This window comes from Camelus bactrianus, chromosome 6 (genome assembly GCF_048773025.1).
Source record: "Camelus bactrianus isolate YW-2024 breed Bactrian camel chromosome 6, ASM4877302v1, whole genome shotgun sequence".
NCBI lineage: Eukaryota > Metazoa > Chordata > Mammalia > Artiodactyla > Camelidae > Camelus > Camelus bactrianus.
This window is the reverse complement of record NC_133544.1, coordinates 11,480,903-11,497,254: the sequence shown is the minus strand read 5'-3', so window position 1 is coordinate 11,497,254 and position 16,352 is coordinate 11,480,903. Positions and strand designations below refer to the sequence as shown.

Genomic DNA, 16,352 nt, shown 5'->3' with positions numbered 1-16,352 from the left:
CTGAACAGCACTTGACTCTGGGAAAAAAGGGAATGGCCACCTGTTTTTAATGACTTTTAGCTTGAGGGCTGGCCAAAATTGGCCCTGTGCATGATGGATAAAATTCCAATAGAAAATCTACAATCTTTCTGGCTTGAAGAACCAGAGGGCAGAATCAGAGCAACCAGAGCAGCTAGAAAGCAAGGTGGGAATCCTCAATGGGAGAAAACCCCAAAGTTTGTGATAAAAGTCTACTCAGATAACTGGCTGATCCCTGAACCACATATGTATGGGACAACTAAGGATAAAAGAACTAAACTTAGATAGCAGCTGCCACCAAAGACAGAATATGCACGACAGTCCAACCAAGTTAACGTGCCTGGTGAAAGAAGGAAGGAAGGAAGGAAGGAAGGAAGGAAGGAAGGAAGGAAGGAAGGAAGGAAGGAAGGAACCCTCTCAGAGTAATATAACAGATTCCAGAGTCTTCACAACATAACATCCAACATCCAGAATACAATCCAAAATTACTCCACATACAAAGAAATGGGAAAATGTGACTCATATTAAAAAAAAAAGGGGGTAATCTACAGAGTCCAAATCTGGATGATCCAGACATTAGAATAGTAGACAAATATGTTAAAACTAAAAGACATAAAAGAAAATAGGCTTCTGATAATGGTGGGAAAAAAGAAATCACAGCAAAGAAAAGAAACTATAAAAAAAAAAAAAAACCCAAATGTAAATATTACAACTGAAAAAATACACCTGGAATAAAAAACTCACTGGATGGGCTTAATAGCTGAACGGAGATAATGGAGGAAAGAGACAGTGAACTTGAAAATAGATCATTATATCCAATCTTAAGAATAGAGAGGAGGGAAAAGTTGAGAGGGAAAAAAAAAAGAAGTCTCATAGACACATAAAACAACATCAAGAGGTCCAACATATGTATAATTGGCATCCCAGAAGACAAGAGAGAGGATGGGCAGAAAAAAATGTTTAAAGAAATACTGTAGATCTTGATGGGAGTTTGGAATACACTATGTTATATTCATTTGTCAAAACTCAACAAACACACACTTAAAACTCGGGCAGTTCACTGTGTGTAAAGTTTATGTCAAAAGAAGAAAACTGTGCACAACTGAACTCTAGTAAATGATACATATATGCTTAAGTATTTACAGGGAATTGTACTGAGGGAATTGTACTGATGCCTGCAGTTTACTCTGAAATGCGTTCTCATCCTGCCCCTAAAAGAATTAAAAATGGTTTGAAGAATGGATAGATATGTAATAAACTATGTATAGTAAAATGTTAATGATAGAATCTATGTGGTGGATATACAGGTGTTCACCATTAAGTTCTCTCAACTATTCTGTACGTTTGAAATTTTTCATAATAAAATTTTGAGGGGAATAAACCATTGTGATTGACAGTGTTTCAATGAACTAAAACAAATTATTTCTAAAATACACAAGTACATGTTATTTCCTCTTATCTTCATTATTCCACTGGCCTCTACAACATCAGCCAAAATTCAGCCAATGAATCTACCTCATTCAAGTGGTTACTCAGACTGGGAAGTGTACTTAGACTGAGAAGCAAAATAGTGAAGAAAAAAGGGAAGGAAGAAAAGACAACTTCATTGTTTCCTTATTGCTTTTAACACTAAATTTTAGAAAATAATAAATAAGAATATTTCCTATATTTACTCATCAAATACAGAATAATTCCTCTATTTTTTTCTAGATGTGTGAAAGATAACTGACATACTACAATTAAGTTATTTTTTAGAAAGAGGCCAAATCTACACACAAATGTGTTGATTATGATCAGATTTCATAGTGGGACCTTTCAAAAACACTGTACATTAAGTTCCTCTACAGAAAGAGCAAAATATAAAAAAATGAAATGTAAAATTTGTATATAAAATATTTCATGTTTATATATGTAAATGAGCAAAATAAGAGCAATAACAGCATTTAAATACTGCATGTTGATTTTTAAATCCTGCCATCTTACTGTTTACCTTGAAGTTCTTCCAGATGTGAAGGAGTTCCTTGCATCTTGGGCTGAATATATGATAACTTAAACTTGGGCACCACAAATGGTACTTCTTTGCCATCAGATGGTAATTTGGAAAGTAAATAATCCTCAGTACAGCCAACCTGAGGCTTTACAGAAATGGAAGTCAATGGAGGTATACTGATAGTAGTATTTTGACTACTTGATACTTTAAAGTCTCTTTCCGTGTATACTGCATATAAAAGAAGAGAAAAAAGAAAAAGAAAAAATTTCAAATATGCGTGTAGATTTACATATAATAATCTAAACTTAACATGCTTTGGTATTTATTTATTTTAAAAGAAACTGCTGACACATTAACTACTCTTGGGTCCTATTAAGCATTCTGGAATCTACATTAATTCTGTTCAGCCAATATCTGAGAAGTTAATATACTATTGCCAAAGTATATTAACTTATCATAATGGTAAAAGCCGTTTTTAAAGAGTCTCATTTCCACAAAAGAGTTCACAGATGAAAAACAAGTTTATTTTGTAGTTAATTTCACAATGCTTTTAAGTAATAATCTAGTCATTTAAAAATGTTGTCAACACAGCAATTCTAGTTGTCAATACTAATGGTTAATTTCAGTCTTAAATAACAAAGCAATTCTGAAAAGAAGCTAAAGGTCTCCAAGTCTACAAAAATCTTCATCAAATCACAAAATAAAATATACTCTGACCCTAATATAATATCAACTCTCCCTATGCTAGCTTTTATGATCTATTTTGTTCATTATCCTGAATGATACATGATTCCTAAACTGCATGACTTCAGATGGGGAGGTAAGGGACACCCAGAGATAATCTTTATGTACAATTAGTACCATCTGTAGACTGAATGAAAGTACAACTACTATTGTGTTGGAATTTATGACATGTTTTATTGCAAAAAAAAGAAGCCTTCATACTCAAATATCCTAGGAAGCTAATGCTTTAGATTAAGAAATATAAGACAAAGCCAGAAAAAAAATAAAGTTCCAGTCATATCTGTGAAGAGATGCAACAGAAAGGGAAATCTCCAGCTGTCCTTGATAAATGTGGGTCTTGATAAAGTTACAGGTCTCTTCTCCACTGGTCATTCAGTAATGAAAGGCACTTTTTAATGAATTGTTTGTAAATTGGGAATTATCTTTACTTAAATTAAAATATTTGCCAGAATATGTTATCCTCCAAACACACCAAAAACTTCTCTCCCTACTTTTGCTTAGACTATTTCATCCACCTGTAATGCTCATGTCCAATCCTCACCTTCTCTTACTTCCTTCTTCCCACTCAGCTTGCTAAAATCCTCTTCAGACTTCCATACCACATGCCATCTCCTTTGCGGTGATGTGTTAGAGTGTCTCCTGGGTTGAATTAATCTTTCTCCCCTATGCTCCAGGGTACTTTCATACTTACCTACTGTGCCTTATATTTATGTTTCTGCCTCCCCCGTGAAGTTAGGAAATATGTCTCATTTATATTTATATTATACAATGCCACAAATAAAGATACTAAATAAATGTTTGTTTGCTGAAATCAGAACAAAGCAAAACTCACAGTTGTGCTTTTCTGTTCCACCATAGAAACATCCTCTACAGCAACTCTTTATAAATTCCATTGCCATTACATTTAATTTCCAAGATCCAGTAAAAGATACAAACTTCCAATTTTAATATTAATCTGTTGGTAGAATAGAAAACAAGTTAACATGAACATGTTTAATGTCATTTGGTATCACTAAATAAATCATATTATCTGTCTTTCTAAGACATAATGAGGGCTCCAAAGCAAAATATTTAGAGGAAGATAGATTTTTGTTCCTTTACATAATTTTATGTAACCTAGGCTCCTTATAAGTTATTAAAATTCTTAAATATTACTAAATGAACAATCTCAATGTTAAATCTGAAGAAAAGAAAAACTCCACTCTCAATTTTCTTTTAACTGGTATACCTAAATCAATGTCCAAATAAAATTTACAAGAAAATACAGCACTCATTAAAAATGTGACAAAAATTGCACGTCCTCCAAATCAATTCTTTTGGTAATCCAAAGGCCCTATAATGAGGTCCAATAAACAAATAGCTTCATACTTTATGAATTAGTTTAATGCTGAGAATTACATTAACAGAAAAATATATTTTAAACTGTCTCTTTCTCTCTCACACACACACACACACACACATACACACACAAAGATACCAGCTAACTAAACCACAAATAAGATATAGCAGAAATAAAGAGTCTGTTTTAAATTTACTAAGAACATAATTGTATAAGAAGCCAACTGTCCACCTTGGCATCAATGACTTTTTTCCAAATGCACTCTCTTCATTTATGCCTATTTAAACTGTACATTTTTCATGGAAAATTTCAAATGTATACAAAGGAAGGAAGAATAGTGTAACAAAACCTCTGTCATCCAGACTAAACAGTGATGAACTCACAGCAAGTCTTAATTCATCTTTACCTCTCTACTTACTCTGTCCTTTGGGTTATTTTGAAAAAAATTCCAATAATTTCACCCATAAATATTTAAGTAATTATCTCTAAAAGATGTGGCAGAAGGACTCAGGAGTTAACTTTAAGGGGTTCTACTGGCTAAACATGGATCAAGTTGAACATAAAGACAAACAGTAACTGTAATGGACTGTAACATATCAAATATTTCTAAAAGGTACTCCTTTTTTTTAACATAACCATAATATATATATACAATAGATAAACAAGATGATACTGTATAGTACAGGGAAATATATACAAGATACTGTGGTAGCTCACGGTGAAACAGTATGTGACAATGACTATATGTATGTTCATGTATAACTGAAAAATTTTGTTCCACACTAGAAATTGACACAACATTGTAAACTGACTATAAGTCAATAAAATAAAATTTAAAAAAACATAACCATAATAGCATTATCACATCTAAAAAATTTAAGATAATTAACTACACAGTGTTCAAACTTCCCCTGAAAATACGGTGAAATTTTTTACTGTTGTTTTCTTCAAATCAAGATCAAAGTTTGGATTGTTTCCAGTCTTCTGTTATTAGAAATAGTGACACAATAACTTTGTGCACACATATTTTCAGATATTTCCAGTATATATCTGTAAGACAGATTCCTAGGATGTTGATTCTTCCTATCCAGAATATTTGTTTAAGTTTATCTTTGTATCTTTGGGAGTTTTTTTTATAGTTTTCCTCATAAATTTTGAATTTTCTTGTTAAGTGTATGCCTATAAAATTTGTTTGGCTAAATGGCAATTTTTCTTCCATTATATTTTGCAATTAATTTTTTTTTAAATTTATACCTTTAAAAAAGCCCTTTTCAGTCTCAGTTTAGAGGATCTATTCCCTGACCACCCAGATCACACTAATTTCTCACATTTCTAAATATCTAGTGAATTAAAAAAAAAAAGTTTTTCACTTTTCTTGACATTTCATGACCCGTGTTCTATCTCCCCTGCTACAACAATTTTTCAGAAACAATATTTTACTCACTTTCTACTGAACACTCAGCACCCTGTATGATGCTGGGAATACAGAAGGAGCTCAGCAAATATGGAGTTGATAGATAAGGAAGCAAAGCACAATAACTAGCTTATATAAAAACTCCTAACATACTCATCAAACCGCATTTCTGACCTTAGTCAGCTTGCAAATACTTTATATTAATCATGAGGGGAATGTGAGAGAACTGGTTAAAAATTTTCTGGGGGAAAAGTCTTCAAAGTTGATGGCCTTGGGTCATCCAAAATGAATTGGAAAAGATAGGAGAGGGACACAGAAAAGGAAAACAGTTTATATGAATAAGAATAGGCAGCTAGAGTTTGCACGACAGACTATTGGAGAGTAGAGAGGTGTACACAGAGAGAAGCACAGACATCAGCAGAGGCTCCCACTCAAATATTAAGCAGAGGATCGATGAGAGCATGCTTGCAAGGAAACTACACAAGACTTGGAGGAAGACCACCAGAAAAGGTTACAAAAACCATAACCAACACTCACCAAGGTCAGTAATAGTGCCTGCCCCCACCAACCAAACTGGGAAAACCTCACATATGTTATTGAGTAGAGAGTACTCAGAGGGTCTTGCCTCAGTGATGGAGAATAAATAACCCTAAACTAAACACTAGTCCATTGCCTAACAAACCTTAAGAGCAAGACTCAAGAGAATAAAGCTATTTCTAAGAAACCTATGTCCCAAAGCAAAATAATAATTATAAAAATACAACAATATATATCATACAAGGTAAAATTCACAATGACTGGTAGAATCTAATAAAAAATTATCAGACATGCAAAGAAGAGGAAAAAAATAATGAAGAGAAAAATCAATCAATTGGAACCAACACAAATGAAATGGACAATTAAGGCCATCAAAACAGTTATAAGTGATTCTATGTGTTCAAAAAGTTAAGCAGAAACAACTTTTGTATCTTGGAAGATACAAGAAAAAAGACACAAACCCAACTTCTAAAGATGAAAACTGTAATATCTGAGATGGAAAATACACTACATGGGATTAATAACAGATTAGATATTGCAAAAGAAACAATAAAGGACATTAAAAAGAGAAGCTATCCAAAATGAAACACAGAGAGAAAAAAGAAGAAAAAAAAAAAAAACGAAAAGAGCATCTGTGAACCATGGGACAATTTCAAGCAGCCTAACATATATGTAATTGAAGTCCATGAAGAAGATGGGGGGAGGCAGAAAAAATATTTGAAGAAATAATATTAAAATTTTCCAAATATGATACCTACAAATTTCAGGTCTAAGAACCTCCACAAACACTAAACTCAGGAAATATGAAGAAAACCATGCCAAAGCACATCATATTAACATGGCTCAAAATCATGATGAAGAGGAAATTTTAAAAGCAGCTGGAAAAAAAGAGACATGTTATATACATAGGAACAATGATAACAGCAGCAGCATGGTTCTCACTGGGAACAATGCAGGTAGGAAAAGGATGGAACAAAATCTTCAAAGTAGTAAAAGAAAAAAAAAAACTGTCAACATTGAATTTGACACCTGCAGAAAATCCTTCAAAAAAGGAAGCAATAAAAAGACTTTTTCAGACATAAAAAAAACTAAAAAAAGTACCACCATCAGATACACATTACAAGAAGTATTCAAGGACATCTTTCAGACAGAAGAGTGATACCAGATGAATTACAAATCTACACACAAGGAATTAAGAGTACCATTGATATAAATACATAAGATTTATTATAAGAGATTGTTGATGCTTAGACAAAAATAACAACATGGTGATATGGGGTTTATACCATTACAGCAATAGCACAAAGGCCAGCAGGGAGAAATAGAGTATTCTATTGTAAGGTCCTTGTAGTAGATGTGATGTGGTATATGTAACACCATTTGAAGGAAGACTATGTAAAGTTAAAAATATGTACTATAAACCCTAAAGTAATCACTAAAATAAGAAAACAGAGGTACAGTTAATAAGCCAATAAAGGAGATCAAATGGAATCACACTCAAAAATACTCAATTAATATAAAAGCATAAAAAGAAGAAAGAGAAAACAAAGAACAGATGGGATGAATAAAAAACAAATAACAAGATGGCAGACTAGGAGGAACAAAGAAGTGGGATGAATAGAAAAGAGCAAGATGATTGATTTAAACCTAACTGTATCAATAACCACATTAATTGGAAATGCTCTACACATGCCAATTAAAAGGCAGAGATTGTGAGACTGGATGAAAAAGCATGACCCAAATATATGCTGCTTAGAAGAAACATACTTTAAATATAAAGATACAAATAAGTTAAAAGTAAAACGATGAATATCCCTCATAGATATAGATACAAAAATCTTCAACAAAATAAGAGCAAACTGAATCCAGCAAATTATAAAAAGAATTATACATCATATCCAAGTGAGATTTATCCTAGGATTGCAAGGTTGGTTTAACATCAGAAAATCAATTCACATTATATCATACAAAAAAATAAGAAAACTACATAACATAATGAAGAGTATCTATGAAAAATCTACTGTTAACATCGTAACAGCTAAAAGACCTGAAAAAATGCACATAAAAACATGTTCAGCACCATTATTTGTTAAGGAAATGCAAATTAAAACTACAATGAGATAATACTCTACACTCATTAGAAAAGATGAAATTGCAAAGACTGACCATTCCAAGTATTTATAAGCATGTGGAACAAGTAAAACTCTCATATTCATCTGGTGGGAAAACAGTTTGGCAATTTAAGTTAAACATGTATCTGCATATGATCCAGACATTTCATTCTGAGTATTTACTCAAGAAAAAAGGACTCTTATGTTCATACAAAGCATGATGCACCAGTATTCATAGCATCTCTATTTGAAACAGACAAAAACCAGAAACTATCAACTGTCCATCAACAAGCAAATAAACAAATTTTGGTATACCTGTACAATAAGATACTAATCAGCAATAAAGGAATAAGTAATCTATGGATTGGTGTCTTCCCACCACTACTGGCAGATTTTCCACTATGAAAAATTCTCATTATTTCTTCTAATTGTTTATTGCTTCTGCTGATTCTCGTTCAGGTGGTCTTATTTCCTTGTGCACTTGGTTATCTTTGACAAATTAACCACTGACCTCAAAACTTTACTAGTTGGACTTTTTTAGGCCAAAGATGAAAGTATATTCCTACAGAGAATATTTACATTTTTTCACTATATCACTTTAAATTCGTGCCTTGACATATAACCCAATTTTAAAATGAGCAAAGAATATGAATAGACATCTCTCCAAAGAAAATAGACAAATGGCCAAAAGACACACAAAAAGTACTCAACATCATCAGTTATTAGGGAAATGCAAATCAAAATCTCAATGAGATACCACTTCACACACACTAGGATAGCTATAATCAAAGACAGACAAGTGTTGGTGAGGATGTAGAGAAACTAGAGCCCTCAAACATCGTTGGTAGTCATGAAAACTGGTGCAACTGCTTTGGAAAACAGTATGGTAGTTCCTCAAAACCTTAAACAGAGAACGCAGGACCCAGGAATTCCACTCCTAGGTAAATGAAGAATGGAAATATATTTCCTATGAGAATGGAAAATACATTTCTACAAAAAAACTTGCACACAAATGTTCATAGCAGCATTATTCATAATAGCCAAAAAAGTGGATCATCAACTAAAGAACAGGAAAACACAACATTATATTATCCATACAATGGATTATTATTCATCATTAAAAGGAATGAAGTCCTAATTCATGCTACAGCATGAATAATTCTTGAAAAGATTATGCTAAATGAAAGAAGCAAGACACAAAAGACTTATTGTCTGATTTCATTCACATGAAATGCCCAGAATAAGCAAATCATAGAGACAAAAAGTAGATTAGGGATTGCCAGGGGTTGAGAGAAAAGGGGAAAATGAGGAATGACTGCTAATGGGTATAAGGCTTTTTTTCTGGGGATAATAAGAATGTTCTGGAATTGGTGATGGTGGTTGCAAAACTTTGTAAATATATGAAAATTCACTGAATTATACACTTTCAAGGATGAATTTTATGGTATGTAAATTATATCTAAAGAAAAAAAAAGATTTAAAAAATTAACATCTTGAAATTTTTTTAGATCACCAAGGTGATGTGTACTTCCCCCATGATCTGGTAGTTACGACTGCCCAAGGACAGGTTTCTTTCCCTTCCGTTTTACTTGGCATCAAGACAGCTTTCCTTGCAGATCCTTGAAGGAGGCAGAGTGAGTTTTCATCTTTCCCATGACATCACAGGCCTCTGGGATCCCAGAATAATGGGCAGAAAGCCTCTTGTTAGCTAACCTTGAATGAACCCTGAGCTGACTTCGAACTATGCCTTCTGTCCTGCAAATCTACCAAATTCTTATTCAAATCCAATCAAGTTTCCCCAGTTTAGCAAATACCTTCAAAGCAAATAAGGCTTAGAGGTTTCTAGTCTCTCAGATTTTCAGCTTTCTCTAAGATTTTGGCATATTAAATCCTAAGTACCTTAAAATTTTTTTTTAATACAGCTATTCTTAGCTATTTTCAGTGGGAAGGTTTTTCCAAATGTCTTAACTATATTCCCAAAATGAAAATCCAATATTTATTTGTCAAGTTAAAATTAACTCTAGTGAGTTAGGACAGGATTTGCAAAAACTAAGACAGCCTAAAAAAGTCTACAACAAAGTAGCTTCAGTAGTACTTGTGACCTCAGGTGACTACAGTAGATATTTAAGACTTACATATTTCTGTATACTCCAACAAAAAGTTTACTTTAGGAAAAAAACATTAATTTGAGTTTTAAAAGAAGCATATATGCACGACCTGTCTCTCAGGTATCGAGGCTCTTTATACAACTAAAGTAAGACAGTAACAAGGATACACAAAGAGACCAAAGAAAGGATAGCCCAGAAACATTTGAACATCTGTATGGAAACTTGATATATGATACTTATAGATCACTGAGAGGAAAAACAGAATATTCAATAAATGATGTGAGGAAAAACTGATTACCCATATGGAAAAAGAATGAAACTGGAACCCCACTTCATACCACACAAAAGTCAATTTCACATGGACTAAGGACACAAATATGAAAAGAAACATTTTAAAGCTTTTAGAAGAAAATATCAGGCTATATCTTTATGACTTCTGGGAAGGGAAGAATTTGTTAAACAAGATGCCAAAAGAAAAACTGACGTATTCAACTATATCAAACTATAGACACTATAGAATGTGTCTATCAAAAACCACTATAAAGAAGTAAAAGGCAATCTATTTACTGGGAAAAAGATATTTGCCGCATGCATAACTGACAAGGGATTAGTATGCAGAATGTATATATATTCTAGAAATCAATTTTTAAAAAGACAAAAAGTTAAAAACAGACAAAAAACATAGAAGAGGAGCTATAAAAGGTTCAACATCGTCAGTAATTAAGGAAATGTAAATTAAACCCCAGTGAGGGTACCATTACTCACCCACCAGACTGCTGAAAAGAAAACAATCAGATAATTACAAATGTATAAATATCTCAAATGTTGAGAAAGGGAACAAAGTGAACACTTAACATACTGTTTGTGAGAGTATAGACTGGTACAACCTCTTTATAAAGCAATTCAGTATTATATAGCAAAACTGAAGATCCAGTACTCTACTCTTAGGCAAAAAGCCTAGGAAATTCTTGCACACAGACACAGAGAAACATGGATTTTGAACAGTACTAGCAAAACAGCTTTTAATGGCAAAAAGTAAAATTAAATTTAAAAAAGAAGACTGAAAACACCCCAAATATCCTTTAACAGGAGGATGGATAAACAGTGATAAAGCCATGTAATGGAATGCTATATAGCAGTAAAAAGTAAATGAACTATAATATAGCAACATAGATGAATCTCATAAATATAACTTGGTGCCCCAAAAAAGTCATGGAATAGACAAAACTAAACAACAGATTACTTATGTATACCTATGTTTATAGTAAAACTATACAGAAAATCAAGGAGCATGGAAAGAGAAAGACAAAATCAGGGAAAAAGACACAATCAGGGCTTCAAATACTATGTATTATTTCTAAAGCATGATATAGGTACAGAGGCATTTATTTTATTTGTATTCTCTAAATCTGTAGATGTATCAAAAGTACTATTTCACACATACAAAATGATTTCTCATTTAAAAATTAAGTAAATACACAGCTGTGGCAGAAAATATGAAAAATACATAAAACTATGTGAAGAAAATTAAATAATCAATAACCCCATCATCCTGAGACAACTACAGTACTTAAAAGAAATAAATATACTTAAATGGTATGTTTCCTTCTACTTTATTTTTATTTACTTTTTTTTTTTTACAGCTTTATTGAGGAACTGACTTACAGTAAACTGCATATATCTCAAATATACAATTACATGAGTCAGACATATGTATACACTGGTGACAGCATCTTCACAATCAAGAAAATTAATACACCCACAAACATAGCCGCCATCCCCAAAGTTTCCTCATAACCCCTTTTAATCCATTCCCTTTTCTTTCCTTCCCCTCTTTCCCACCCTCAAGTAACCTTATCTGTTTTCTGTTACTTTAGACTAGTTTGCATTTTCTAGAATTTTGTCAGGTATTGTTTGAGCATAATTTATGCATATGTTTCACTTTAGTAGATATTGCCAAAAAGTTTTAGAAAATGATTTACACTTCTACCAGGAGAGTACGAGAGTTCCAGCTGTTCTACACCCTTATCAACACTTGATTGTTTGCCTTTTCCATTTTTAGCCATTCTTTCCATATCCTAAGGAAAATACACATAAAACTAGTGCCTGAACCACAACAAAAAAATTAAATTCTCAATGAAGACTGAAGTGAAACTCCTAAAGAAATTTTCATCTAACAGCATTTGCCCTAAAATGCATGATAGCTGAAGCAAAGGCCCTAACTGGTGTATGCCTCATGAATTCTGATTTAGCCCAAATGTCTAATTTCTACGTAAGATTTTTAGGAAAGCCGTTGAGATACACATGAAAAAAAAAAATCACATGACTTAAAAAGTCAGGAGTATAAAAGTACTGGAACTCAGGTGAAACACAATCCAACACAGTTTGTTAAAGTGTAACTTTAACACTGATAACAATACCTGAACCCAACAGACCAAAATACCACTAAAACAGTGCTGATAATTCGAATTGGGAGATGAAATACTTTCCTAAAACAGTTCTATTCAATATGCTCAGCTACTTGCTCTCAGCTTCTGCTACTTAAAATGGAGAGAACTATGCTGTGAGATGCACTTTAACATAAAGATTATTCTATTGGCCTTATATTCTTTCTGATCCGACTATCAATTCCCCTCTACCACTCTGTCACTTTTCTTTCAAATCTTTGTTTCTCAAAATAAGGATTCTACACTCACTATCTTTATTTCTTCACCCTCTATTTACTCCTCAAAGTCATTCATATTTGGCTTCCATCCTTATCATTTTACTTAAATTACGTTTGCTGAGATCAGTGACCCCCCTCCTAACTACCAAAGCCAATAGACACTTTATCGGCTCCTACCTTCCTGATTCCTCTGACTCATCTGACTCTAAAATAGATTTCTATCCTCATTAAAACCTTTTCCTCTTCTGGCTACTAGGACACCAGTCTTTTTGCTTCCTCCTTGCCTGAATGCTCCTCCTTGGTCTCCTTGGCTGTCTCCACCTATCACTTAATTATTGGCGTTTTCCATCCTTGGTCTTCCTCTCTCCTTACTCTCTACTTACTTAAATGATTTCTTCCACTCTCACAAGATTAACTATCACAAATCTGTGGATGCTTACAACATTCACAACTCTGATCCTGACTTCAGAAAATCCTGACACCAATATATCTAACTGCCAACTAGACAACTCTGTCAGATGTCCTAGAAGAATCACAAACTCATTTTCTCTCAACCTGAATTAGTCTCTCAATTTGTTAGTTTCATTCATGAATACACAATTATAATTCAAGTAGAGCCAATAAAATACAAGAGGAGCTTAATTTTTTTCCTTTAAAGGTTAAAAAAGAGTAACTTTTAATAAAGGTTTTCTCCCTCCAGTTATGAAGATACTAAGTCATTAGCAAAAACTACAATACAAAGCACATGATAGAAGCAAATCCCCTCGAATCCCAGCTCTCAAAGGCAAGCAATATCAGTATTTCCTTCCAGAAAGAGCAATTTTTAAACTATGATAAAGTTACGTATCAAAATATTAAATTGGTAAACGGGTGGAGGTGTTAACTCCCAGTATTTTCGGGCTATTTATAACAGTACTATCGGGAAAAACAACTCTATTAACTGCCTATCTGCAGTGAGAATCAGTATAATATTTTAAATACGAAAGCAATCCTTTTACATGCTGTATTTTAAATATTCTAAAGGAATCAAAGTTTTTGGCTTGGCATCTATCTTGCCTATACTTGTACGTCCATCTGTGTGCAATATACCCACCGTTCACGCACAGAATTTTCTTTATTTAAAGAAAATCATACCAAAGAAAGAAGAAAAACTGGAAGAGATCTAGAATCTCAATCTAAAATTAAGCTAGGTAGATAATTCAAGTTTTGCAAAAACCAAAGCAAAGTAACATTTACCAGTCCTTCGCCGCTTCAAAAAGTTTCAGAAACACCACAGATAAAGCAATCCGCTAACATGTTCTCATCAGACCCTCCTGGCAAAGGAAGTTCGTTCGCTTCCCTCTTAGCCCAGAGCCCACCTGGGGCTGGTAGTCGGAAGCGCGCGCCCAGGCAGGGAGCGGGGCGAGCGGCCGGCGCCGCGCGGGCAGGGGTCTCCCCTCTGCCGGGCCCGGGGATCCCACCGAGCGGGCTCGGCGGACCCACAGCCCACCTTGCTCCACAGGGCGAGTCCCTGCCCTCCAGGCCACGCTGACCGCGGCTGTCGAGGGGCCCCAAACCTCCCTCAGGCCTCCGGGGAGCAAGCGTCGCTGAGGAGACTCACGAACAGCCCGCTGGGGCCCTAACAGAGGCGACTTTTTTTTTTAAGTTAAAGGAGACGAAAACCATACAAAACAGTCGCTCCACACCCAGCGCCGCGAGTCTGGGTGTGAGGGGCTACTTTGCCGCCCGCGCCGGGCAGCGACAGCTCGGGGCTCGCCACGCTGCGCACCCGGGAAAGCGCCCCTGACCGCACACCTGAGCACCCCACGCCGGCTCACTTCCCCGCCGCGGCGCCGGCGGTCTCCGCGCGCGGCTCTAGGGGAAGGCTCGCCTCACACCGAGCTGAGGAGGCGCGGCGCGGCCGGGGCCGGTTACCTGCTCCAGGCAGTGGGCTCTCTGGCGTCGCCCGCCAGCGCGAACCGTGATTCCCGTCACCTCGCGCGGCCGCGTCTTGAGGCCCCGCCCCATCCCCAGATCCGCCCCGCCCTTTCCCCAGGTCCGCCCCGCCCTCTTCCCAGGTCTACCCTGCGCGTCAGGAGGTAGAAGTCAAGGCGCGGGACGGGACGGGGCGGGGCCTCCCGCGCGTGTACCTGAGCGCGGTGCGCATGCGCCCTCGACACCTCCCCTCTCCTCTCCCACCGCAGCTCTCAGCTGGTCGCTCTGGAAGGGTCTTAAATGAAGGCAGTTGAGTTTGGAGTGTGTTGGGGGATCGAAGGGAAATAGAAGAGGGGTATAGAGGGAAAGCCATTGGCCTGATGAACCTCTGAGTAGGGAAGAAAGGAGCAGTCTCTCTTGCCAGAAGATATTTCTGCTCCTTTTTCTTGGAAACAGAGGACCTTTCCTTAGATGTGTTACTGATCTTTAGTGTTTATATCCTAATTATAAAGTCTGAGAATCAGCTCACAACGCTTCACTTTTGTGTCCTTACTACTGCCTTGCCAGCAGCAGGTATACTGGAAAGAGTCCCAAAGATACCCACTACAACGCCTCACCCCCATCTTTCCTGGAATTCCCTCTAGCACTCTGGCAAGGAGGTGGCTGGCCCTTTGCTTTTGTGCCTTCCATGCTGGAAATCTAAACACTGTACCTGGAAAGTTGTTGATGAATTCCTAGATTATCTGTTGATGAATGGCTCAGCTTTAGAAAGGCTGGATTGTAAACTGAAGTAAAAGTAATACTTTTCTTCCTGGAGAGCAGTCTTTCCCAAAGTGGATTCTTTTCATCTCCAGGTCCTAGAGATGCTGGAGTGGGAGTAGAGGGTGGGAGTAGACCCCCAAAACAAATTATTCTGGGAAAAGAGACACAATATAGTTGCTCTCCTTGAGTTTACAAGGCATTTAAGGTCTAAGAACGGTGTTTTACTTTGTATCATTCTGTATTTCTCAAATTTATTTGACCTGAAAAATGGCAGAATATCTCACCCCAAAATATGCCACGCTTTGGCATGAAGATTATTTTGAGTTTGCACTTGAAAAACAGCAGATGTAAGACGCACAATCTGAACTTCCTTTTTCTTCCTGAAAGCAGGAGATGAAACTCCCAGGTGAAAGGTGTCCTCCCTGTACCATGAGAAAAGAAACATTCTTATCACCAGAGATGGGAGTCAAGGATGAGGGAAATCTATCAAACAAACCTTGTTAAACTAACCCTTATCTTTATGGCCACTTCTCCACTGTTAATGGCCCTAGCTCAAGCCCCTTTGTCTTGTCCCATTTTCACTATTTACTACTCTTTGTCCAAATTAGTATATAAGTGCAGCTCTAACTGCTTCTTTGAGTCTTCATTTTCCTGTGGGTGCTCCTACATACACGTACAAAAATCTGTATGCTTTGCTCCTGTTACTGAATTTAATTCTCAGTTCCAGGCAGAAACCCTAAGAGGGTAAAG

The 16,352-nt window shown here is 35.8% G+C and overlaps 1 protein-coding gene across 6 annotated transcripts in view; it reads right to left on the bottom strand.

Annotated features, from left to right (window-relative positions):
- TC2N (tandem C2 domains, nuclear) overlaps positions 1 to 16,024 on the bottom strand; it is a 37,249-nt gene extending 21,225 nt beyond the window's left edge. The window contains exons 1-3 of one of the 6 annotated variants that reach the window (XM_045505788.2): positions 15,887 to 16,024; positions 3,585 to 3,707; positions 2,009 to 2,236 (exon numbers count right to left, since the gene is read on the bottom strand). In XM_045505788.2, the coding sequence (XP_045361744.2) occupies positions 2,009 to 2,236; positions 3,585 to 3,651 (295 nt within the window). In that variant the 5' untranslated portion in view covers positions 3,652 to 3,707; positions 15,887 to 16,024. Of the gene's footprint in view, positions 1 to 2,008; positions 2,237 to 3,584; positions 3,708 to 9,742; positions 9,766 to 14,162; positions 14,376 to 14,415; positions 14,681 to 14,720; positions 14,983 to 15,886 lie in introns of those variants that run through there. The other 5 variants (XM_010968702.3, XM_074365125.1, XM_074365126.1 and 2 more) reach the window with 5 other exon arrangements.
- Positions 16,025 to 16,352: the final 328 nt, after the last annotated feature.